General features: G+C 37.4%; 1 protein-coding gene across 5 annotated transcripts in view; it reads left to right on the top strand.

Moving 5' to 3' along the window:
• sgk1 (serum/glucocorticoid regulated kinase 1) overlaps positions 1-19,035 on the top strand; it is a 32,879-nt gene extending 13,844 nt beyond the window's left edge. Inside the window, exons 4-14 of one of the 5 annotated variants that reach the window (XM_044106065.1) lie at positions 3,183-3,398; positions 6,439-6,502; positions 14,328-14,403; positions 14,607-14,682; positions 14,815-15,003; positions 15,121-15,252; positions 16,026-16,262; positions 16,361-16,456; positions 16,564-16,719; positions 16,810-16,899; positions 17,519-19,035. In XM_044106065.1, the coding sequence (XP_043962000.1) occupies positions 3,183-3,398; positions 6,439-6,502; positions 14,328-14,403; positions 14,607-14,682; positions 14,815-15,003; positions 15,121-15,252; positions 16,026-16,262; positions 16,361-16,456; positions 16,564-16,719; positions 16,810-16,899; positions 17,519-17,686 (1,500 nt within the window). In that variant the 3' untranslated portion in view covers positions 17,687-19,035. Of the gene's footprint in view, positions 1-3,182; positions 3,399-6,438; positions 6,503-6,591; positions 6,964-9,561; positions 9,788-12,151; positions 12,729-12,830; positions 14,222-14,327; positions 14,404-14,606; positions 14,683-14,814; positions 15,004-15,120; positions 15,253-16,025; positions 16,263-16,360; positions 16,457-16,563; positions 16,720-16,809; positions 16,900-17,518 lie in introns of those variants that run through there. The other 4 variants (XM_044106069.1, XM_044106066.1, XM_044106068.1 and 1 more) reach the window with 4 other exon arrangements.
• The last annotated feature ends 8,097 nt before the right edge of the window (positions 19,036-27,132 follow it).

Here is a 27,132-nt window from a genome sequence, read left to right as displayed (position 1 = left end):
TAATCTACTGTAGCCGACCATTGTTAGCAGGGATTTCACTCTGATTCACAATAATAAGTTGTCTCACGCCCAAACGTTACTTACGTTTGAAACTGCTGTTTTAACATCTAAATGACATGCAAAGAAACCAACTTAGTGAATGATTAATTATGGCTCCCGTTAAACACGTCAGTGTAAAGGAATTCGCAGCTTTTTCACCAATAACTCAACCATTAGAAACTTCATCTTAGAGCTTCCTGAGATTTAAAGATGAAAGAAGGAATCATGTAACAGAAACAACCAAAGTGAGAAGCAGTTTTTACGCAATTTTCCAGTCTTGAATTCAGAATCCTGCTCATCCGGTTATCCTTCTTCATCTGTCGGATAACATTTCTTTCCTTTTTTTTTTTCTTGGTTTTTAAAATCAAATCGATTTTTAATTTTTTTTTACTGGCTTTTACCAGTATCTCTGCTGCCTAATCTCCCACATTGCACATGGTGTATTCACTGTCGCTTCTTCATTTGGACCATCTAAATCAGAGCTTATGCTTCCTCACTTATCCACAAGAGAGAGAATGAGAAAGAACACACTGAGAGATGGGAGGTTTCAAACAAGGAATGATGGGATGTGTAAATGAAGGTAGGGTACAAGGACAAATGCAAGGACATAAAAAAGATACTACTACAGAATTTATATAGAAAAAAGTAAGCGAGAAAGAATTTAGAAAAGAATTAAGGAAAGAAATGAGACAAGGAAGAAAAAGGGTAGGTAGAACACAAGGAAAGAAAAAGAACGAAGAAGGGCACAAGGAAGAAAGGTTGGGAAAATAACTTTATACAAAAATAATAAATAAATAAAAATTATATATTTTTACTATTATGCAGCATAAAAAGTAATAAATGTTTATTATTCTTTTTCATTCTGTTAGATAGATGATTAAGGACTGAGTGCTGCTTCATCCTGCAATGTTTCTGACTCTGTGCCAAAAGGAGGTAAAGGTCAGACTTTTTACGTTGAGTGTTTTCACAACTTATGAACAATAAAGACAAATAGACTTTAAAGAGAGACAAATAGACTGGAGAGCGCTGAGGGAGATTTTCTAATGAAGTGCGAGTGAAGGAAATGTTTTCATTCCCTGATTTGTGAAGCTCTGTGTCTAAAGTGGACATCCTGGCCGTAGTACGAGAATTTCCTCTGCGTGTATTGCATTTTGAGTTTGTGATGTTAAAGGACAGATCTTGAGGGTCTTATGCAACTTAATCACTGATGGTGGCAGAAAACAAGGTCAAAGGGCAGGAAGAGGGGTTGACAGAGAGGGGAGTCTGTCAAACATGTTCACTTATTCTCGCTGTCTGTTTATTTTCTTGGAAAATGATGAAACGTTTCCCTGAAGATTGCATTATAAGTAGCCAATTAATACACTATTGAATGATTCATTCACTCTTAATGGCAGGAAGCGTCTGCGGAACATAATCACACACCTACACATCACGTTCTGTTTGTCATCCAGTCCTGGTTGTTTATATGCATGAGGGAGAAAAAGGAAAAGTTTTTAGCTGAGCTTCAATTCTGGTCTGAAAGGCAGACACACACTGTATGCTCATGCTATTTTAGAGGTAATGTAGAGAGTCGCCGGGGCAGCAGCCTTGATAAGACTGCAGTCTCTGAGGCAGTTGGCTTGCTGTGCCAAGGACACACTTTACCAAACATAAGAGCTGCTCTGGGTCACCGGCACATCCAGCTATCTAATTTGGTTTCCTCCAGAGCCATTCACACCTTGACCTCAGCTTCCATTCTCCCATATTGTCCGATAGATTCATCTAATCTCTATTCAGTGCATGTGTGCGTTTCAGTGAGTGCTTAAAGGACACATTCTGTTTCTGCTCGTGATATGTATTCAGTCAGCATTGCCAGACACATGCTAAATGGTGATTGAGAAAAACGAAGGCTTGTGGGAAGTTTGTCCTCTGGAGAATGTGTCACTGCAGCTGTCACATAGGAACAGATTACTGCTGAGCCTGACACTGACTCACTCACTGCCTCCTGTGCAAAACAAATGTCGCTGTAAGATGTTTAATTCATGAAGTGAGAATGTTGACTCTGTTGGTATCACAGATTTAAGAAATATATACAAACTAGCGAAACATCGCCATGTAATTTAGTTTAATTTAGTTCATCTTACAGTAGCAACTCACAATGTATGTAATTGTAAAGCATTTTACGAGACAAGTCCAATTTATATCAATAATTGGTATTATTCCAGTTCATTTCTGAACTTACAACTTAGATTCTTGCTAAATACAGATGACGACTCTGTATGTAGCACATTATCGTCAAATTCAATTAATCGTTTAAAGCCGACTTGTAAAAAGTTTTTTTGTTTGTTTGAGTCACTGGCCAGGTGAGTTTTCTACTGAAAGAAAAGTTATCAATGGTAGTAACTGAATAATACATGAACAAATATTTATTCACTGTCACTTTGAATATTAAGCTCATTAAAAAGGAAAGTTTTACAAATATTTAACAATCCAATAAAGTTTTTGTTGCACATTTTACTACTAATAGTCCTAACATTATGCAACAAGCTTCAGCAAACATATCTGCCTAATTTTCAGCTTGATCAAGTATATAATATTATAACTACTGTGAAAGTCTGGGTCGGATTATGCTGCAGCAATGATTAACCTTTAATTTATTGTCAATATAATTAGACATTTGCCATTTGTCATGATGTGAAATAAAGAGCTAATGGAAAACTTAATGAAGTGCTCTACTGCTTTGTCTGCTGCAGTATATTGCACCTAGCATGACTAGCTGATATCTATACCTTATATAAAAAAAGAGGTGGACCGACGTTAATTGTAGGATATTTGAAATGGGGTGAAAATTCATCTACCACTTTCACATCCAGATTTGTCCAGGCTTGAACATGAATATTTTCTTTCCCCTCAAAACTATTATAATTACGTAAAAGTATTGAAATCACAGTGGTTGTTATGTAATGGGCAAATAATAGTTTTTACTATAATTTTTTGGGGCTTTTTGTATGCTACAAAATTATAATTATTTACATTGACCAAAACTGAGACTCATCTAAATAAATATCCCAAATGTACTCGTTTGTATTTTCCCACATTTTCCAAATGTTTCTGTTCAAAGCATTACAGAGCAAACAAAAGGTGTAATACATCCTAATTTGCAGGTGCGGAAATGGAGGATGCTATCTCGCCATCACAACGAGAATGTAGGCAAACCGAAGGAGGCGGAGTCAGATGTTCACATGGACGGTTGTCAGTGCTGGGCGCTTCACACCTCGCCCCTTCTGGCCAGCCCAGTAATCCTGGAGTGCGCCATCTGCAGTGGACCCTACATCAGTTATGCCATGGAGGACAGCTGGCAGCCCCGTCAACGTACTCAGGTTCAAGACACTGACTAAGTCATCCAAACACTCTTAAAAGTAGAGACACTAAAGATTTTTCTAGATTTGCATATTTTGGTAATGTTTGAGTAGGTGTGCTCCATTACACTGGAACATCTGTGAATATATGTATTCTGTAATTACTACTGAGCAGCTGTAGATGAAAATAAAAAGTTTCATAGCTGATATTTGCAGAGCAGCAAAACATGAACAAAGCTGAATAGCATAAATGTATTAATGAAGAATATTGGCCATGATCACTGATGGTGAGGAAACTATTCTAACTACATAAAACTTAATCTCAACAACAGCTTGATTAGACCAAGCAAACCAACATAGTCAAAGTTCTCTGGTCCTTATGATTTACACTCCATATGTTAAAATACCAAATAGTAATATACGGAAACCTATTCAAACCCATTGGTTTAAACTACAGTAGATCACCATGGATACTATGAATGCAGGTGGGTGGAGAGACATGTAATAAAAAGGAATACATTCAGCAGATCACTGCTGAACATATTCAGCAGTATAAATTCAGTTACACAGAAAGAGTCTTCAGTGTTTCTCGGGAACAACCAAGGTAGTCAACTCTGCTGCAAAATCCATGTTTCTAAGAATCTGAAGGGGAACATACAGGATCTCCAATTACATATGATTTATGTAAACAAATAAATCATCAACCAAACGTACATTTTGAAATTAGAAACTACATGAAATCCCTCATGAATCACTTGCTATTTGTTAAGGTATTCTGGAAGTTACTGTGTTACGTCATATGATGTTAAGGAAAAATTATTCACTTGAGGTTTGACATCAAAATAGAAAATTAATCTTAATAATAAAGGCAAATTTTTTGTTTTCTTTTTGTCAGTCATGCCAAAGGAAAAGAAACACACAGGGAAAATATTTTCATCTCCTTGCTTAGTCTTTTGTAACTTTGCCAGCGTTTTCTTGAGCTCTACATTAATCCTCATGCAGACTCTAACAGGCACATTCTACTGGCTCAAACAACCAAAGTTAGTCTTCTTTTAGAATAATAAATATGACATGAAATATTAATGATTAGAAACTCCTAGCTCTCTATCGCTATCTCTATGGATACCGCTCCATCAGACCTCTGCTGAATTGATAAACAATAAAAGAAAGAGGGCATGAGAGAAACCTGGGGTGGGGGTAGAGATGGAAGATAGTTAGATTTTTATGTAAATTTAAAGAGAAGAAAGAAGACATAGATGGCAAAAAAAGGAGATGTGAACAGAAACTCTATGCTTGTGTGTCAAAGAGAAAAAAAAGCTATAAAAGAATTAGGCTACTGTTAGCTACACAGCTTAAACGGAAATGAAGTGATTGGCGGCAAACCACTGAATAAGTGAACAAAGAGATGACCTGAAATAAACTACATGCACATAAACAGACAATACATAGGCCTCTTCTGAGATTGTCTCAGAAAAAAGCCTCCTGGGAAACCCCACAGAGTTGCTGGGGAGAATCCCAAACTAGGCTAAAACGGTTTTTAAAACAAACACAAGGCACTTTGGAAAGTTGTTGACTGGCAGCAACATCTTAAAAAAATGTGCCCTAACAGGCCAGTTTTATGGAAATGCCACTGATAATTCCCTGAAGGGTGTTTAATCATGTTGATTAAAAGAGGAAAGTGGGGCAGGCCTCAGTAACAACTGTGGTACATTGCTTCACATTTTTAATTCAGTGCCTTTCTGAGAGCCACTTTCAAACCAGTATGCTTCATGTTTTTATTAAAATTATTAAAAGATAAATTAGCTGTCAGATGGTTAGAGTTTGAAAACTCCTTTCATTTTACCATTTACTTGCATTAGAAACCCCCGGAGAAGCACCTATTTTCATCACTATATCATACACAGTTTGATCATAGAGTCAGGCTGCCATTATTTTTGGGATTTTTTTGAGAAATCCCACAGCTTGAGCCTCAAAGCATTAGCTCACTGTATGTACCAACATGCATTCATTCATACTGATACTCAAATAAAATCACAGCAATGACCCAAGAAGAATTAACAAAAATAGTATGTCTGCATGAAAAAAAAATTCACTCTCCTCAGGATGCAGGATGCCTGATTCTGAAAGTGTTGTATTTTTTTGATTAATTTGGATAATAACTATATAACAATTTAGAAATGGATATGGATTATCTTTCATTATAAAAATGAAAAAAACAAAAACAACACTTCATGCAAAAGTAACATAGTCTACCCCAACATGGTTCAACACTGTGAATTCAACATTCCAATAAATGATCACCATTCTCATCATTATTGCATCAAAATGGACAAAACTGCTTCAGAGATGTGACATGAATTTATTGTTTCACAAAATGCAAATCATTTCCCCATGTTTAGATTGACTAACAAGCCATTTCTCTCTTAAACTTCACACTTCACATATGTAATTAGTCGACCTGTAGAGAAAGCAACTTTTTACCTTAGCAAATGTCATTCTCCAAAGGTTGGCGCTCATTTCATTACCTCAGAAAATACAGTTGTGATCAAAGCGCGGTTGACGCAAATCTATATAATGACTTATTGAAGTGAATTCAGCCCGTTGGCTTTTCAATGATTTATTCTCGATCTCTAGGGATTAACACAAATTATTTCTGACCAAATTACAAAAAGAAAATATCTTTAGAAATAATTGTTTCTTCTGTTTCTCCTTAACTTAGATATATGTGTTACACCACTGTGTAGTTATTGGTGACTTGAAGTGATTTGAAATGGTTATACAAGGACTTTTTAATTCATTCCAAACTGAAAGCTCTTTACTTTTTCTCAAAGGAATTCAAACAATCACAAAACCTTCATTCTAGCACTACGGAAAACAGGAAAAAAATGTCCCTGATATGTCTGATTTTATGTTGTTTTTTTTAATCAAGGATTTTTTTTAGCAAAAATTAGGTTACACTTTCACACTAAAATGCATTCTACTGGAATAAATATTTACATGCTTAGAGTTGAATACTTAAGATAAACTGTTTTTCTGAAAGTTTCCTAATTTCTGTCCCCAGGCAATGGACCTGGACTACCACAATGAGTCAGAGCAGGACAGCTACTGTTGCCCTGGCGACAGCAGTAAGTATTCTGCAACAAATCCTGTTGTTTTTGTTCTCTAATTCCTCCTTTTCCTCCCACCTTGTTCTTTCCATCTGTCTGAAAGCTGTGTGTGACTCTACAGCCGTTTCCATTCCCCAAGTTTAATTACTTGTTTTGCCTTGAATTTTAAAAGGATCCATTTATTTTGTTTTGCTCTTGTAATATTGTTAACGTCTCTTCCAAATCTGATGACTGGATCTTACTTCACCACTTGGTCCTCTGAGCCAACCTCTAAACTGCTGGGATAATTGCTGTTGTCAAAAAACCTCAGATTACTATTTGTTTTGTTGAATGTGCCAGAGCAGTAGTTTCAGACACAGTGCTGAGGACAGATCATTTTGAACAAAGCACAGTGACCTCCTCTGTTTACAACCTCAGTCCAGCTGTTGATAGCGTGTGAACTGGTGTCATTGCCGGTTAGCCTAGATATGACCGACCAGGTGAGAGTCCATTTCTGTTTATTGCCAAAATGACAGTAAGTCATTGAACTTTAATTTGCTATGTCACTATTCTTTAGGAGTAAATGACAGTCCACCCTAAAGGAAAGAACTAGAGTGAAATGCGTTGGTGCTTGTAATTGTGTGTGATTATGTGTGTACCTACACTACATCAGACGACTAAATATGTCCTTATAAATATGAAAATACATTTCTAATTGCTGACTTCATTCATAAGTAAAATATGTGTGAAAAAGTAATTCCTCCTTGGTAAATTATACATTTTGTGTAACACTGAGTTCAATTTTCCTGGCCACTCGTTTTGCCCTTTCATACCTTTATAAGGTATAACTAATGATGATTGCAATTAAGTATATAAATATCCTTTTAATTTTGCTGTAAATGAAAAGTGTTGGCTAGTTGGTGAATCATGGTTTTAAAAAGTCTGTTTGAGAACCACTAAAAAATATTGTTGTACCATTTCTACAGTTTAACTTGTTTTAATACGTGCTGGAAACTGTGCCAAGTTAAATATAGTTAGTCTCATACGTTGTTAGTGAATACAGTATTAGCAGTAGGCATTGAAATGCACAGCTGCATTTCTGCTGTTTGTTTTAACAGCAGAAAACTGGGCTAGTAGCTCTGTGCAACTGCAGCAATTTTCATTTAAGATTTGTGTACTCCTCATGGAATATTCCCAGGATGAAATGTCACAAGAGCCACTTTATGATCAAAGTGCTTCAGACTGGCCATGGACTGACAGTCAGTAAAGAGAGTTTTTTTTTTTTTTTTGGAGCACAGAGAGAATCCAAGCAATTATAGAAGCTGCTGACAACCTGCTCCTGTGGCCTCTGCAGTCACACCGCTACACCCTGTCTATCCTAGTTCAGCAATTAGAGGCTTTGGAAGAGCTTAAGAGAGGTACGGTGTAGCATATCTGAGTTATTTACAACAAATTAGTCATGAGTCTGACAATATGAGCAAAACAGAACCATTAACAAAACAGAACAATTATGACTGTATAATCTTACATATATATATTTTTTTGTAAAAACAAATTCTGAAAAAAAATAAAATATCTGTGTGTGTGGGCGTGGGTGTGTGTGTGTGTGTATGTATGTGTGTAACACAGAGCTTTTGGTTAAAAGGATCAGTGAAAGCAGCAGTAAGTTTATCTTCCAACTGCAGTGCAATGAATCAGCATTTATACTCCAAACTGTTGTGCTGCTCTTTATCAGGCACTATTATTTAACCTGTAATTAAGCCTGTATTGGACAGTGTGTTTGTGTTTGTGTTTGCGTGTGTGTACGGGTGGGCGTGTGGGGGTGTGCCCCTCTTCAAATTTCTTCTCAGAACATTCTGCCGTAAAACTCACTTGTACTAGCCTGCCTCGACAGCTTAACAGGCACACCTACTCAAATGCACGCACATATTCACAAATAATAGGACAAACATATACTTTATAAATCCTTTAAAGATACTTCATATACACTGAACATTCTGAGGTGAATGTTTTAACATGTCAGATGCGATTGTTTGTTTAATGATGACATCATGACCTCTCGTTTGAAAAGAGGCTAGAAGTCAACAATTCTTTATAACATTTCAATCTATCTCCATTATTTGCTTAGAAATAATGATGCAAAGTGTGGTTGAACTAATCTTCAGATCCCTCGGTCCCCTAGGCTTTGACTAGGCCATTCAAACTGCTGTGCTTAAATATGGACTTCTGAGGTCCCAAATGGATAGCACAGTTTTCAAATGTTACTTTGTCAAAAAAGTTAAAACATTAAAAAAAAACCTTGGAGCAATTATTTACCATTTTATGTTGGTTTGTCACATAAAAAGTTATATATGTTAAATTTTGTGACTGTAATGTGACAATATGTGATAAAGTTCAAAGCTATGAATATTGCTCACATGCTCCAAGAATGTTTAATCTAACCTAACCATTAATTTCAAGAAACATAGCATGAACTTTAATGCAGATTTGCAGCAGTCCTGCTCCTCCAAGAAACATGACAACAAATATTTTTCTTAAAGAACCTCAAACCTGGAAGCTCAGACCCACACGACTTCCCATCGAAGGGAGAATATATATATATATATATATCTATATATATATATATATATATATATATATATATATATATATATATATATATATATATATATATATATATATATATATATGCCCATTTATACAATAAGTACAATAAGGGCTTAGCTGTCCTCCTTAGAATAAGAGAGTTTTATGTAATGCTATCACTGAGGCTTATTCACATTCATCAGCAGAGCGTCTGATTGCCAAACATCCTCTTTATCTTCGGAAAAAAAAAGGGTCATTACCACAAAGGTTTGATGGACAGATGTCGTCTGACTCAGACAGGGTGAATACGAGGATATTCTGAGTGAGTATAGTGAGTGGGATTTTTACTACAGTTCTCATGTCCCACACCAAAGCGAACCCTTTATGTCCTTTTGCAAAATGGCCCACAGAGTGTTATGGAAAGTGTGTGAGTCAGTGCCTTTGGTGGGTTTGAACACACTGCCACCACTACTTGGTTATATAACCCACTCGTGCCAAGAACACATATAAAGAGGGGTAACAAATAATACACAGATTGAGTGTTGTGGAGTCTCCACTTGTTTGGGGCCTGAGCACTGAGCAGCCTGTGAATTCAGAAACAAATGAGAGCCAGAGAGGAAAAACACTGGGAGGAATCGCCCCCTCTCTTCTTCCGCCGCCTCCTTCTTGTTTTATTCGATTCTTTGGTATTTGAGCCTCAGAAGCAAACTCGACAGAGGAACATTTACTCCAAGAGAGGTACTGTAGAGTCTTTTTCAACATCCTTTTTAACCTTCAGCTATATTCTTCTAAAACATTTTGCCAAGAAAAAGAGAACCTTGTCACCGCTTATTTCTTTGCTTACCGGGTAGTTTTATTATTCTCTCTCGAGAAAAGAAGAACACTTGATGCTCGGCACGTGTTGTTTACCCTTGCTGTTCTCGGTTTGTGTCCCGTGAGGATGATGTCTTTGTTCCTTGTGCTGGCAAAGATGGCACCGCTGCCACCTGTGCTGTCTCAAGGCAAAAATGTCTTTGTCAAACTGAACAGTGTAAAAGTGTAGCAAAGTTTCTGGCTGTGCAGCGAGAAAGAGACATGAAGGACACCTTGAATGGGTTTAGAAAGAATGCCCTTTCACTGTCACTGTTTTGGAAAAATGTATTCTCGGTTGTCTCTCTGCAGGTGTGCTTTGTCCTCCAGCTTCTCTTTGTGTGTGCGCTTTTGACTCCCTGCAGGTTTTATTTGCCCCTCAGCTTTGTTCATTTATGTCTATGTGCATCAGGTGGCTGCAGCGGACAGTTTAATGGCAGCTTTGACCTGAATTATTGAATAAGAAGTGACATCAAAAAAAATAAAAAGAAAAGAAAAAGAGAGAGGGTCATTTTTAAAAATCCATCCGCATTAGTTTCCTTTAAACTATAATTTAGCTTTGGTGGTTTGCCTGTGTTTGGATCTCTGTCATTTAAATAATAACTGCATGTGCACAGTGCAGCTGAGACACAAAAGCATGAATTTCCACCTCCAACTTTGTGAGCAGTGGCTTTCATGAACTGCATTTAATAAATCATCAGAGGGTGAAAGTCATCAACTGAGATTTTGGCTATTTCACTACATGGATTTTCTCTTGGCTCTAAAACTTTGTAGTTCTAATTGACATAAAAGAAGACACAAAAACAGGGCCGTTCTTGGCATCATACAAGTTTTATGTTTGTGATATTACTGTCTTAGGAACTAATTGAAGAGTGGGAAAAAAAAACAACAAGTGAGCAAAAACAAATGATGGACAATTATAAGGATTATACATATGTTCCTGTTAAATAGGCTTTGATATCTTAGCTTTAGCTGTGATCATTTCAGTCAGATTGAAAATTCAATCACTAAAACGCATGTATCCCAACAAACGTAATAAAAAAAAGGATGACGCATTTATTTTTTCCATTCTTTCCATCGCACCTGAAAAAAATCTTCCAAACACTATACATAGAAAACATTTGGGTGTGTGCACATAGCTAAAATATTAAAATAGCACATTTATCAGGAGACAGGGTTAATAATTATCAAGGGTATTTCTTGTCAGCTGCCGAAACTGAACCCCTTACAAACCCAGTAAATTTCCAAGGCAGAGTGCAGTGCATGTGTGAACAGTCTCAGCTGGGAATGGTGAGAAGAAACAAGCTGGGTGAAAGATCTGTTTTTCTAAAGCAGAAAGAATTTTTTTTATTACATTGACACATTGGGAGAGTTGAACAAATGCAATTTGTGTGCAGATTGCATGCATTTCATTTGAATAAGTTCAGATTTCTGAATAGAAAATTGGGAGGTTTGACAACTAAAAGGGGGTTTAAACAGCTAAGTGAAATTTGAACTGATTATTAATGTTTTAAACCTGTCCATCCATGTTATTGAAAAGAAACCAAAAAATAAGAAGTGTTTATTTTATTAGGGCATAAGACTTTGATTAAATATGAGTAAGCATCCTAAACGTATCTAGATAAGATGGCATGTAAACATTTTTCCTGCCTACCAAGTGTATACTGTATAAAACCCTGGATCAACAGACACAGACAACTTTGCACCCAATGACATGGCCTCAATTAGCTTGGATCATGTGCCTCTCCTCTTCTACTCCACACTCTGTCACTTCAATCTCTGAACACAAATGGTTCAGGAATAGGACTATAGCCACTTTTGTGATTGCTTGTGCAATAGTTTTTCAAACTCTGTTTATTCTTCCACTCAACCTTACATTAATATGCTTGGATACAGCTCTCTGCAAACAGCCAGTTTCTTCAGCATTGGTTTTATTCACTTATAATGTGCCCAGCTTCGCAGTTATATTAGTACAACAATAATATATACTGAGCCTAGTACCAAAAATGGTTGTCATGCAGTGTAGAGGATGTGATGAAACTAGCTCATAGAAACTTGTATTGGCTCTTCTTTATCTGATTAAACCAGTATCACTCATTGTACTGCGAAATGTCAGTTTGTGAACATATTGTGTTTGAGTTTTTCAGCATAAGATGGAAAGAAGTGTATTACATTGTTAGGTATTGCGCGTAGAACTTAAATCATCCAAAAAACAAAAAAAAAATCCGAAATTTTTTGGAGTTCAATAACTAATAAGCTACAAAATTCTTGCTTATAGGATTCAGTTTTGAGCTAACAATGTACTCCATTCTTTATGCAATGGATGGGATTTGAAGAGAGATGAGGATGCTGAAGCTGGATTGTTGATTTGGTTTGAACAAACCACATCTGGGTGTTCTGCTCGTTCATTGAGGTTTTATTGTTTCTTGGCATTTATTGAAAGAATGAGAAAATACGGGCTTTTAAGTTGTTCTGTTAAGTTTCTAATGAAACAATTGTGGAGGCTGCGGCTTTTATGAGGGTTGAACTTGACAGTTGATCTCACGGGAAGCATTTGAAAGCTCCATTCATTCATCGCACCCCCTCCCTTGCGAAAAGTCATGCAACCACCCGTGAAACACAAAACCGTGGAATGGAAGGAAATAGAGGCGGTGCGTCTCCGCCCTGATTAAAATGAAAAAAAAAAAAAATGCTGAAAGAAGCTGTCCAAGAAGAGGAATGCGCTGTAGTTTGATTACATCGCTGCCGAGGAGCCCGCAGCCTCTCCGCTTGTTGTGACCCGGGATTTAAAAAAGCATCCTTATGAAAGACAAAACGGCCTCTTTGACCTGTAAGTATAAAAGCATTATTTCTGGGAAAATCACCAATCTGTTCTCCTATAAAGTAGTTAACAGCTCCTAACCCACTTTCTGTGCCTGAATGAAAGAGGGAGCAGACATGAATTGCGAAACATTATTTGGCGACTTGGATTTATGAAGCAGTTATCTATGGAAACTCCTCGTTGATAGGAGGTCCAGTAGCTATAAGTGCCTTGGCAGCCTTGGCAGCTGTCTCCTGTGACTTGTTGAACTCTGGAGCTGCTGCAGGCAAAGCGTAAATGAGAACTCATTCGGAGCTTAAAGGTTTGTTTGCGTTTTACCAAATGCGGGACCTGTATGCTTCACTGTCAAGGTTACGTCTGTCACCGCTGTTTGATTTGACAGCGTTTCCAAGTTTCCAGGTGAAACCTGTTCACCGCCGGTTTCGACGTCTGAGTCTTTATCCATTTTACGCACGGCGATCTCCTCCTTTGGACGAAACTTGGCAATCGATGGTGATATCTTCTTACGTGCAGTTCACTTTCATTCCCCAGAGGGATGTAGGTTAAACTTGAGCCAGATGCTTTATATAACTGCTCCTCACTTGACGCTCCAAACTTTGTCTTTCTCTCCCTTTTTAATCACATTCTAATTGGCTTCTCGGAGTGCTGTGATTTTTTTTCGGAGGGGCAGCTGTTGCAGATAGTTTTTTTTTTTATTATTATTATTCCTCTCAGACTAGAGGTGTTCAGGAGTTTCTCACTCTGTACTTTTCCACTAGCAGCGGCTTTTCTTGGCATGTGGCCTCCCCTCCGCTGAGACGCTCCCTCCCCTCTTTCCCTTCTTTTGTGCCCTGCGGCACTCCTCTGCTCGTTCAGGGAAGAGCGAGGCCGGCAAAACCGATCAAAATATTTATTTTTGTCTTACAATTACAAGTGTATGTCCGTACTTTTGTCGCCTCAGTATGGTGAACTTAAAAAAACAACAACAACAAAACAGTATTCAAAACTGATGCAAACCCATATTTTAGATTCTAGTTTGTATTTTAAAACCGAAATATTAGCGGAATATTTTATTTTGCATTTGCCGGTTTATGCGGACTTAAGATGTTGCATAACCAGAGTAGTCACAGAATTGCACAAACCTATGCGGAACCAGAAATGTTCCAGTTAGCTGAGTTTAGTGAGGTTTTTTTTTCCCTAAACGCCAATGACGCAACCGCACTGGAAAGTGCGGCACTGACGCGTCAGCGCACAGAGGCCCTCTATTGGTCTAAAATGGATCTATCACCTCATACTGTATTTTCCAAAGCTGAGTGTTTCCACGCCTTCCAGCAGGCGTGGCCAGCTCCTCCCTGCTTGGGCCTCGTTATAAAAACCGGGAGGCGGCGTACAGTTACAATTTGTATTTTGGATTTTGATGAGTGCGGAGCGGATCTTAACACTCATCATGACGATCAAAACAGAAACAGAGAAGCCTGCCTTGACTTACTCAAAGACGAGAGGACTTGTGGAATTAGTCGCTGGTACGGACTGAGACTTGAGGCGTTGAAGTGTTTCATACCCTCATCAGTTTTTATTCTTGAAGCCTTATGTATTTTTTTCCTCTTTCTTCTTGTTATTGTTTTGCAGCTTTTATGAAACAGAGGAGGATGGGTCTGAACGACTTAATTCAGAAGCTCTCCACCAACTCCTACGCCTGCAAGCAGTGAGTACCATCTGACTCATGTTATTGTTCTGCCTCCACCAGAGGACAAAACATTGGGAAACCCAAAGCTGAAAAGCATGTGGTTTGTCCTCTGGTGGAACTTTCTGGTCTAATCAGACTCCCAAATCAGGTGCTTGGTGTCTCAGAACAACTGATTACTGTTTTCTTTTGTGCTCAAACATTCTGTTTTGTTTTTCTTCCAGTTCTGAAGTGCAGTCCATCCTGAACTTGACTCCTCCACAGGACCCTGAGCTCATGAACTCAAACCCCTCTCCTCCTGTGAGTAGTACACTTGCACTCAGCAGAAAATGATGGCCTTTTTTTTTTTTTTTTTTTTTTTTTTTTGCGGGAATCTTCTGCAGCAGTGCCTTCTGACTAAACTTTCATCTGTTCACATTTGCATACTCACAGCCCAGTCCATCCCAGCAGATCAACCTCGGCCCGTCATCCAATCCTTCAGCCAAGCCCAGTGACTTCCACTTCCTCAAAGTGATCGGCAAGGGCAGCTTCGGCAAGGTGCTGCTTGCTCGTCACCGCACAGATGACCAGTTTTATGCAGTCAAAGTTTTACAGAAGAAGGCCATTCTCAAGAAAAAAGAGGTAGGTGATGACATGCCCGCATCTAGAAATACGCACATATAAACAGCCAATGCGTCATTAGGTGTGTTTGCGATAAAGCTCTCTAAGCCCTGCTGCTTCGTTTTGGCTTCCTTTCAGGAGAAGCACATCATGTCAGAGAGGAATGTATTGCTGAAGAATGTCAAGCATCCATTCTTAGTGGGCCTGCATTATTCTTTCCAAACAGCAGACAAGCTTTACTTCATTTTGGACTACATCAATGGAGGAGAGGTGAGTTGTTCTGCTTAAATGTATCCCTAAGGGAAATTGAATTAAAAGAAGTGAAGATGGTAGAGAAGACAGTTTGCATGCACTTTGTTTGGGTAGATTTTTAAATAAATTTCTTAGTGGAAGTAGAGAAGGAGCCACACAATACAACATCCCATCAGAACGAAATGCCGCAGAGATAATGATGAAGAAGGGAGAAAATTTTAAAGGGTGAAGTTTGACAACCGATTTTAGAGAATGATTCTTGTCCCTGTGAGGCACGAGAATCCTTTTTTTACTGGGGGGAAACACCGCTCAGGAAACCACGGGGTGGGCTTGGACAGCAGGGAGAGAAACTCAGCTCCAAAATTAGCAGCGCCGCAGAGACTGTGTGTCTAATGGAGCTCATTTCCTGTGATTGTTGCACAAGCAAAGACAGTGCTGATTAAATATGAACCTCATCAGGAAGTGGAGCACATTTACTCTTTCATTTTTTTTCTTCTCGTTCCCTTCATCCTGTTGCCTTAGCACACTGTCTCTCTCTCTCCCTTTCTCTCCACCTTTGGCTTTGGTTTCATCTATCAAACCTTTTTAAGCTAGTCACCTTCCTGCCTTTTCATTTCCTCCCATCCAGTTTCCTCTCTTAGCTCTGTCTTTTTGAAATTGGTCTTTTCTCCTGTCAATTCTCTTATCGATATCTTTCTTGTTGTTCCTCTTATTTCGACATTGTAATTTTAGGAAAGCAAATATTTATATATAACCTTTTTTTTTCCTTGTGTGTTCTTCTTTTGTTGCAGCTGTTCTACCACCTTCAGAGAGAGCGCTGCTTCCTGGAGCCCAGAGCCAGGTTTTATACAGCAGAGATCGCAAGCGCACTGGGATACCTGCACTCCCTCAACATCGTCTACAGAGACCTGAAGCCGGAGAACATCCTGCTGGACTCACAGGGCCACATCATCCTCACAGATTTTGGCCTGTGCAAGGAGAATATCGAACCCAATGGGACCACGTCAACATTCTGCGGTACGCCAGAGGTAAGGAGACATTTATTTTTTATTTTTTCTACTTGTATGTCTTTATTGCTGCTGTTATGCCAATGGTTTGAGTTTAATTCCTTTGTTTTTCTTTGTAGTATTTGGCTCCTGAGGTGCTACACAAGCAGCCATATGACAGGACAGTAGACTGGTGGTGCTTAGGAGCTGTTCTTTATGAGATGCTGTATGGCCTGGTAAGTAGCTCCTAATAATTACAAAGTCTCTCCTTTAGATAATACACACTCAACGCATAAACAATGCTTAGATGGTATTGAACATTTTCACCTTTCCTCCTCTGCAGCCTCCGTTCTACAGCCGAAACACAGCAGAAATGTACGACAACATCCTGAACAAGCCTCTGCAGCTGAAACCCAACATCTCCAATGCAGCCAGACACTTGTTGGAGGGTCTGCTACAAAAAGACCGCACCAAGAGGCTGGGCTGCACAGACGACTTTGTGAGTATTCATACATTTGTTTTACTGTCCATGTGCTTATACGTGCTGATGGACAATTTTGAATGTATTTTTCCTGTATGTTTTCCTCAGATCGAAATCAAGAACCACATATTCTTCTCTCCTATCAACTGGGACGAGCTTAATGCCAAGAAGATAACACCTCCCTTCAACCCTAATGTGGTAAGATTCTTAAAATGCTTTTTGATTTAGTAGACTATTAGGCATGGGCTGTTTACTGGTATCGAGGTATTACTGAGGTGTTATGGCTCCAGTATAGCAAAAATACATTTTCCTTGTGCTGTTTCTATGGTTTAATGTCCTTTGAATTAGGCGTCAGAGATATTCTCAGTGCATAGAGTAATGCAGCATTCTCCATCCTGCACATGCTGCTGTGCACTAATAACCAGCTGGCTGAAAGATGGCCACAACTTTTGCTTTGCGCAGAAGTAAAATTTCTAATTTCCCCGCTAGGCAGTGTGACTGCTTACAGAAAACACAGATAGATAAGCTGTGAGGCTGAGGGTGTCACACACTTATTTGAGTGCAAGTCAAAAAGCTGCTTGCCAAGCTGTTTTATATAGCATGAATTTTGTGTTATCACTTTGACGCCATTGTGAAAATTTCATACTGGCCCAAACCTAGTTACTTGATTTACTCCCTTATTTGTGCTTACACAACAAGATCAAAGGCATGGAACATCTGCTGTATGATTTTGAGCATGTCCAGTTATAGCAAAGTGCTGGAAAGCATCACTAATCCCCTCTCTCTCTCATTTTCTCTCTCTCTCTCTCTCTCACAGACGGGGCCTAACGACTTGCGGCACTTTGATCCGGAGTTCACGGACGAACCGGTTCCAAGCTCCATAGGCTGCTCCCCAGACTGCGTCCTCGCCACTGCCAGCATCAAAGAGGCAGCCGAGGCCTTCGAGGGCTTTTCTTATGCCCCGTCCATGGACTCCTACCTATAGGAGTCAAACACAGGCACTCAGTGCGGACACTGGTTTTCACTCACTGGACATAGATTCACTGTGCCATGTCGGTGGACTTGCGTCTTGACCCCTGCCCGTTGTTTCCCATCAGATTGATGGTTTACTCCCAAACCAGGCCCTGTGAGAGCCCATCAACAGCAAGTGTACCTGTCATCTTCTCTCCAACACTTGAATGCATTTCAGACACTTACATAGAGGGAATGTCTGCTGTAATTAATAGGTTGGGATTGTTTTCCTCCATTCCTGAGTCCCCTTTTAGTCTTAAATTCCCACACTTTACCTGCTAATGGAGGATTTTTGCACAGAGTTCAAGCAGCTGAACGGCTTCCTTGTTGTCTCAACAACTGACAAGCACACAACAAAACTTCCACCTTTTGTCATAAGATGAAGGCTGGACAGTTAAACAGTAAAAAAAAAAAAAAAAAAAACAAAACCTGGAATAAATTTCCATTCCACGTAGCATAAACATCTTCCCTCCACTTTCCTAGGGGGAGCTACATGCTTAGCTTGACCAGAGATGTTATACATTTTTGGTGCTTTTGTTTGTTCTCTTGTACTTTTTTTTGTTATTTAAAAAAGGGAGTCAGAAGAAGCTAAATGTTACAGAGGGGGGCGTTTCATTTCTCTTAGAGGTGCTTGTATTTTCTCTCTCTCCATCAGAATTCAAGTCATTTGAGGTTTTTTCTGTGTGGGTGCTGCAGTTTCATCTACCTAAGGCAGGTGAACTGAGATGAATTATCCCACTTTACTGTATGTGTATGTGTGTGTATATATATATATATATATATATATATATATATATATATATATATATATATATATATATATATTTTTTTTTTTTGTAAGCATCTGGGGATGTAGCACTAAGTTTGAACTTGTTTGACGTAAGGACCCAAATGATGTTTCATACCTTCGTTTGCACATTACTGATGGAGAGGTGAAAAGAGAGCACTGCTGCTGGGCTGAGAATGAGCAGCATGTGTCGAGGAGGATTCTTCCCGTACTTTTAGCTTGCCAGCCACGTCCCCCCTCATTTAGTCTTCCAAACTGCCTCACACTGATGTAACGACGGCCTGCAGACAGGCTCATAAACATTCAAACTGAACATTCCACTTTAATATTGCTGTAATGCATTTTTGACGGTATTTAAGTTTCTTGTATATTTGGAGTCATGTGTACTAGTTTTAATGTATATTGAACAAGAAATTGACTAAAGGTATGCTTTAATATGTATATGTAACTATTCATGTTTAATGTACTGTAAATTGTAAAATTGTTTATGTGACCATGTTTGGTTTGCAATAAAAGTTTAACTTTATTACACGTTCTATACTGGCATTTTCTTTGTGTCTTCTCATATTTAGAGAATGTCATTTGAATGTTAACTGTGAATTTCCATTCTACCTTTTGGGGAAAGAACATTAGTCAATCAAGGTTTTTTCTTAAAGTTACTGTTTAAACTAAAATATGTGAGGAATGAAGAGCAAAGGGTGACATTTGTTGGAAATGACTTGAGCTATTTGACTAATGTCCCAGATTACAGCGGACTTTCTCCCCCTTAGCACGTCAGCAGTCTTACACAACAATCAGCGTCATATCCAAGAGTTTTGAGTCCTTGAAGTGCTAAGTAGAGGGGTTTTAAAGTGACTTAAAACATGCTTAAAATACATCTGACAAAAATTGGTCTAGCTAAGTTTCTTCACATTTGATTGTGGAGTTCAAAGCGGGGGTGTTGAGATGAAATGGCCCCCTGTTAAAGTTCAGATCCTCCAAACCAGCTTCATCCTGTTCAGTGCCGCATGTTTGTTGGATCCCACCCCAGATGTCATTGACTAAGAGGCCAGTGCACACCCTGTATAGGTCACCAGTGTTGTGTCTGTTGTCAGAATGTGGTTTGTTGCCATAATGTGGCAACAAACCACATTCCAGTTTATAGAATGGTAAAATACCCTTTAGGGTTTAAGGAACTTGATGTTTAGCTTCAGATGCATGAACTCAACTTGTTCCAGAATTATTTGAACCACTGCTAAACGTTTGCCCATGTATGTCTGTACAGGCTTTATGCATCTCAGCACTGAATTGTATGACTGCTAGCCTAGGCTAAATAGTTTAAGACAAGTCAGTTTGGACTTGGCATTCTCAAGTCAAATCTCAAAATCCCTCGATGCAATTGAGTTCTGTACTTTGACTTAGCCATTCTAACTCATGGGTGTCCTTTCATCTAAACAATTTTAAAGTAGCTCTGTGTGTTTAGTGTTATAGTCCTGGAATGTGAACCAGCCTCTAAGAGATTTAAGTCCATCTACTTTAGCAATTTCCCCACTTTGTACTGAGAAGATAATTCATCCATTTGATTCAGGTGTTGAACAACGGACACATCTAAAAGTTGCACGGCTCTGGCTCTCAAGACCTGGATTTGAGGATTCCTGGTCTATGAGATGCTGTTAAATTTCTAATGTTATCATATAATCTGCAAGGTCTTCACATCATGGTTTTATTGATACTATGCTTAGATAATACACAAACTGGCCTTGTATGTTTTGTTTGATTGTGTTAGACTTTAATGTAATAAAATTTCCATTTATAAAACAAAACAAAACGAAACCCTTCTACTTTCAACCTCTGCACTACATTGTGTTCGTTCATCAAATAAAATGCAAAGTACCTATAATTCTGTATTCGTAACATGAAAAAATTCAAGGGGCATAGATTCATTTGCAAGACACTGTTAATACACTATTGATCCTCATTAAGTCTACTTACATCAAAAGAAATGCTAAAAAACAGTAAAATCTTACACATACATGACACTTATCTCGCTAGCATTTTATTATCACTTTTTAAAGATGCACTGGCCCTGCAATGCACATTATGCAGCCTCTATGATCCACTGTCATCTCCTGGCTAAGTCATGAAAAGAAGTCATATGAATCTATTTTGCATCTGACAAAATTGTCCAAAACACAATGAAACTGGAGATTGATTTAAGCAGTGGTTTGTTTTCTGTAGAAGGCTCATCTCTAAAACTGATTGCAGGAAAGGGTACTTGAAAAACTGCACTCTGTCCTTTCTGTTTGAATGTAAATTTCTTTTCAAACTTAAAGAAATTATGTTTCTTAGATGATTTTACATAGTTTTCTGTTAAAAACACTGTCGGTTTAAGCACCTACAGATAGCAGTTGGTCCATAAGATGAAATCCCAAAAGGAAGTTAATAGGGAGTTAATTTAGCTAGTTTACCTGCTTCCTTTGGCAGCATGTTAAATATATTATTAAAACAGTGTTTTTTTATTCTATCATAGGTAAGCAAACCGGCGCTAAACATTGGAGGTGTAACAAATCAAATTCAAGTCAGGTGAACTTCTTGCAATGGATGAGGGGTTCAGGTCAGTTAGTGAAAACACAGAGATTTGGTTAGTGAAAATAAATCTTAAATTTACATGGAATCTTACAAATACTGCAGGTTGCAATAACAAACCTGGAGAAGAACAATGTGAGAGCAAGGGTCAAAATGCTGCAGGCAGGGCAGATGGAAAGTTACAGAAGTGGAAAAATTGCTGAGGGTAATTGTAGCCAAGTTTATCAGAGCTCTGAGCAATAAAGGGAGAATTATGAAGAGTTAATAGAATGGCAAAATACCCTTTAGGGTTTAGCAACTTAACGTTTAGCTTCAGATGCATGAACTCAACTTGTTCCAGAATTATTAGAACCACTGCTAAAGGTTTGTCCAAAAGCCTTAAATGAAATTACTGCCAAAGAGACTTTAAGACGCTGTGATGCAATGTTTCATAGCAGTCCTCCTACAGTGAAGAACTGAATGAGTTTTTTTTTCTCTCCCACCATCCTGGTCACTGAACATGGTGGCCAGATAATTTGAGTCCTCCAGCTTTGTTTTTTACAGTTACAGTTGTTTTCAACTTTGTAGTTATTTCTGTAGACTTTGGCATGTACTCTGGTAGATAGCTTTTTGGTGCCGTTTTCAGGCGTATGTTGGTACTTAGACATAGGTGTCCTTGTAAGTTCTCCTGTTTTTACTATTTTGAAGAGTGGTTAAGTGGAATGGGCTTCTGTGCTAAGAAATATAGATTAAACTTTCCTGGACACAATGATAGACTTTAAAATCGAATAGAAATGGTCATAAATTGCAAAGTATTTATTACATTATTTTACATTTATTTCAGTAACTGGCATTGCTCTGCTCTTACCTGCCCCTAAAGGTAATGCTAAATATACATAAAACTCCAAATTTTTTCATTAAAGAAACATATTTTGATTGCATCTTTTATGTTGGATTTGCTGATAGCGTCACAGAAACGCAAAGGAAAAACAATTCCACAAGGGGGCACCATTCTACTTTAATTAACAGCATGACAGGAGCTCAGTTGCAACACAGTTGTTTTCAATTTCTACAATTTAGCAAAAGCAGAGTTAGGTAACAGGGAGTATGGCTGTCTTAGTACATGCCTGTATAAGCTTGGGCATCTCTAGTCAACAAATTCTTCACTACTCCAGCTTGATAAAAAGAAAATTCAGTTTGCTTCAGTTTATTTATATGACAAAACTTTAGAACAAATGTTTCCTCAGGGCACTTTATAAAATAAACAGAACCAACTGATGTGGAAGCAACCATAAGTAAATAATTACTTAATTGAAGCTCACTTTCTTTTTTAGTTGTAGCTCAGAACCTTGCATTTGTTTTACTGAATAATATCCAATGTGATGAAGTGTTCTCTAAAGAACTATCAATTACCATTATTTGTAATGGTATAACAATTTGAAAAGATAGTAATTTTAGGTTCGTGTTGGAGTACAACTACTATCAAGAGAAAAAAAAAAAGACAGAAAAATCACTTGTTACCATCTGACCAGTAAACTTTTTGTAATTTAATGAGACGTCAACTCTAATCTGCAGAAATTCCCTTGTGTTTGAGGTTAGATGCGGATATGGTTTTTAATAATTGTTAAACTTTCTAAACTTATGCTTTCATTGTCTTAATGACATCATAAACCTGTCGTATTTAAGATTTATGAAAACATGGAGCAACATCTCTCTTAATGTGGAAGCTAAACTAATTTGCTATGCTTTGCTCATCAACATGATCCTGGTGACTGAGCAAACCTCTTCCATGTTACCGGTCCAATAATTCCTAGAACAATAAAATTAGTGATGCTTTAGGTAGAGCAAAACTGCAAGAGACTTCTTTTACTATGCTGAGTCAAGCACAGATTTATGCTGCCTGGCAAAATGCAGCATGATTTAAAAAAAAAAAAAAAAAAACATTTTGTAATATTACAAACTGAAACTTCAAAGAATTTTAATTGAATTTTAACTGTGTAAGACCAACATGATATAATGCTTAGTTCTAAAGTAGAAAGAAATATTTTACAAATTATAATCTGAAGTCTGATGTGGATACTTTATATATTCACTACTTCCTAACTCTGATACTTGTAAACAGGGTCATGAGGATGTGCTGATTTCAGAATAGTTCATATAAATCAACCAAAAATAGAAAGACTATGAAACACCTGCAAAGTTACTAAGATATGGCTCTGCACCTTATCCAATAAGCCAGTCAAGGAAAACATAAATGTTTCCATCATTTCTAAATATCAAATCAGATGGTCTGATTAATTACTCGGTACTGGAGAAGGCTTTTTGCTAAATAGGTTTGTAGTCTTACTTGTGTACCAGTAATTCCTTGAACGGCTACATTTTACTGTTTACTTAAGGTAAAAAAAAATATGCTGAAGTAGTTCTGCTCTTACTTGAGTACAATTTCTGGCAACTCCACTCACCTCTGCTTATGAGTAACGTATCACAAATTTTGTTTTTCACTTCTAGCACTGTTTCGCAATCACTGATCTCTGATGAAGTTGTTTATCATCCTCTTGTTATGGTCACTGAGACATTAGCAGCTTTGTACAAACAATCCTAACAACTATAGTGCATCATTCATCTTTTCAAACAATGAACTGGTTAAATAAATGCTTAAAAATATATTGTATGATATAGTTAACCAATTAAGATGCATCTGGTATTTGTAACCCAGCATGTACTTCATTTGAAAATATTTTGCTCGTTGTATTTTGTGCAACTTTGAGAGTTTTAACAAACACTATCCTGTTTGATGGCTCACACCATTAAATGTGACTAAATATATTTTTACATCAGTGGGCATTTGTTGAACTTACACAACAAATGATTAAGTGTTATGTAATCATAGTTGCTTTTGAACTTTAATACAGAAAAATGCAAGCTCTGGCACCTTTTGCTAAACTGTTTAGCTATAGATTGTTTATAAGAAGAGAATGCAGCCACTGTACTGTCACTCTTAGATTTAGGAACTGTTAATCCTTTGAGTGCCACTGAATGACGTTGAGAATTATTAAAAAAATTTAAACCAGTATGAGAGCAAAGGCGAATAAATAATAACTTTTCATTGATTTATTTTAAACTATGTGAACATTCAACTTTTTTCAAGATTAAACAAATAAGACTTCTCCCAAAGTGACTTGGATTTATTGAACTGGTAACTCTTATTGCAACATATCGTCATTTCTTTCCCCATCTATTAACACTATTTGCCATCTGACATACATATCCTACTCTTGAGGATATAACATTCTAAGGTTATTTTGCTGTAAAATAAAGGGAACTGTTAGAATTGCCTTTAGAATTTGAAATGAGCAAGATGCTTGAGGCATAAGACAGGATGCTGCTTCAGGTTCTGTTATGTAATGGTAGTTATGGTAATTACTTTCTTTACTTCAAGTTTTTGTTATGGCGGTGGTGCCTAAATTCGCTGGTCTGTGGAACCACATATGGAGCTCATCAAAGCACCAAAAGTTGCAAATTATACATGAATAATTACAGGTTTTTCATTGCATGCACATATGACCCAAGAGACAATATTTTAAGATAAGAAGTGACACTTTTTGAATTGATGTTGTTTGGTGTTGGTTAATGTAGCGTTGGCTATTATTATAGAAAATCTGTGGTTTTCACTTTAAAGCATTTTGTTGTTTAGGTTTAGGGTCTTACAGACATCTGTCTGTTCAATGACAAATGTCTGTAAGCAATCTATCTTGAATTGCATTAGTATTCAGCTTGGAGGAACAGACAGGTTGTAACTGGTTAAACAGCATTTTCCAAAAAAGGAGTCTCCACCCAGTACCCTTACAAAAAAATCCCATGAAAATCACATATGATCACATGTGGATCACATGTGACTTTCTCATGTGATCACATGTGGTTCACACAAATTTTACATGTGAATCATGTGAATCACATGAGAAAGCAAATGTATACATGTGATTTTGGAACGTTTCGTGGTAAAATCACATGTGAATCACACATTTCCACATGTGATTCACACATTTCCACATGTAATCACATAAAAATCACATGTGAAAATCACACCAAAAATCACATGTTTTCACATGTGATCACATGTGGAAATGTGTGAATCACATGTGGAAATGTGTGAATCACATGTGGAAATGTGTGAATCACATGTGGAAATGTGTGATTCACATGTGATTTTACCACGAAACGTTCCAAAATCACACGTATTCATGTGCTTTCACATGTGATTCACATGATTCACATGTAAAATTTGTGTGAACCACATGTGATCATATGTGATTGTCATGGGATTTTTTTGTAAGGGTAAACTTGGCATAGCTAATGTTTTGGCACCATTTTAGCTTCACTAATTAGAAAATTTCTGAAGACTTTTAAAAGGGACCTACCAAAGAGTGAGTGTAGGTTTGAACATAACGTTCTGATGGGACGCGTGTAAACAGAAGTATTCAATGACATCTCAGAAATATCAGTACTATGAATGAAGACAGAAGATAGAGATAAAAAAATAAACTAGGTTTGGAAACTACAAACAAACTACAAATTGGCTGGGATACTTGTGTACAGTAATATACATAAACAGTAACAAATATGTGATCTGACTGTAATAAATTTGGTGTATCTCACATAAGGTTAACTAAAATGTAGTCAGTAGATTATGAAGCATTATGTTGACTATCATGGAATTATTCCATTTAGTATGATAACATTAATGTATAAACTAAGATTGAGGCAAAATGCTAAGGTTAGCTTCCATGATGTCAGTAACATGTGTGGTATCACCAGGATGTTGATTTACATTGACTTAATACATTGAACATGACAAATGCAGCTAATAAATCAAATGTTAGCTAAAATGCTTATTTTATGTACAATGCTATTGTTAGCATGAGGGCTATCCCTATAAAGTGACTAGGATGTTGATGCTACCAGTAGGATGAGATTTATAACTTAGCATGTTGACTAACATAAAATTACTCCATTCAGTGTGCAAACATAGTGTAAGATGAAATTAGCTAAATTGCTAAAGTTAGTGTAAATGCTGTCAGTAGCACGACAGTCAACCATCATGTTTGACTTAGTACATTCAGTATGCTAAACATATGCAATACATAAAAAATCAGTTCAAATGCTTCTTTTTTTTTTAGCTATAAGGCCATTGTTAGTATGATGGCTATCATAATGAGTGACTAGCACTCATTATTTTACTGGTAGTGTCAACTACAATTAATATGGTAGTTGACACTACCAGTAAGATAATGAGTGCTAGTCACTGACTGTAATAAATTAAATTAATGGTAGTTGACACTACCAGTAAGACATGGGTTATCACTAGCATGTTAACTTACATAAAGTTACTCCAGTCATTTAAGCTTAGTTTATACAATAAAATAAACCATAAAAACATTCGGTTAGATAATAAATACAGGAAGACTCTGACGGCAAGAACTCAGAACCATTGCCCTTGCCACTCTCAGCTTGAGGGGAAAAAAAAAGTATTTTCTCTTTAGTCCAAACCAAACACACTGACCTTTAGACCGCCAATTTGATAGATCACTAACAATTATGTAGGTATCAGGAGACTGGAGGTCAAAATAAAATAAAAAACCTGTGAGTATGTACATGCAAAGTTCTTTTGGATACTCAGCATATGAAAACATACCAAAGCCAATTTGAAATAGTTTTTGAATAACAATAAATTTAGGAATATGTAACACTACATTCAAAGAACTGAGCCTGATAAGATATCTTTAACTTTCTAGTGGAAGATTTGGCAACTTAAGTGTGCTGACATAGCAGAGCAGAAACTCTAGGAAGTACGCCACCCCGAAAATTCTTGGCTATAAGATCATTACGTAACACGTGAACACATTCATACATATGGCCTTTATGTCTTCCTTGGGAACAACTTACATCTGATTTCAGCTAATGTTATTTATAACCATTACTTATCACGGGCATTAAGGATAGGCTATTTTTCCCCTTAAGAAAAATGTTACCCCATAGAGTTTCTGTGTCAACATCTCTAGGCTTAAGTTATAATACTTGGACCACACGCA

The sequence above is a fragment of the Gambusia affinis genome, linkage group LG22, assembly GCF_019740435.1.
Source record: "Gambusia affinis linkage group LG22, SWU_Gaff_1.0, whole genome shotgun sequence".
Lineage (NCBI taxonomy): Eukaryota > Metazoa > Chordata > Actinopteri > Cyprinodontiformes > Poeciliidae > Gambusia > Gambusia affinis.
Note: the sequence above shows the minus strand (reverse complement) of the source record. Positions and strands in the feature narration are given on the sequence as shown.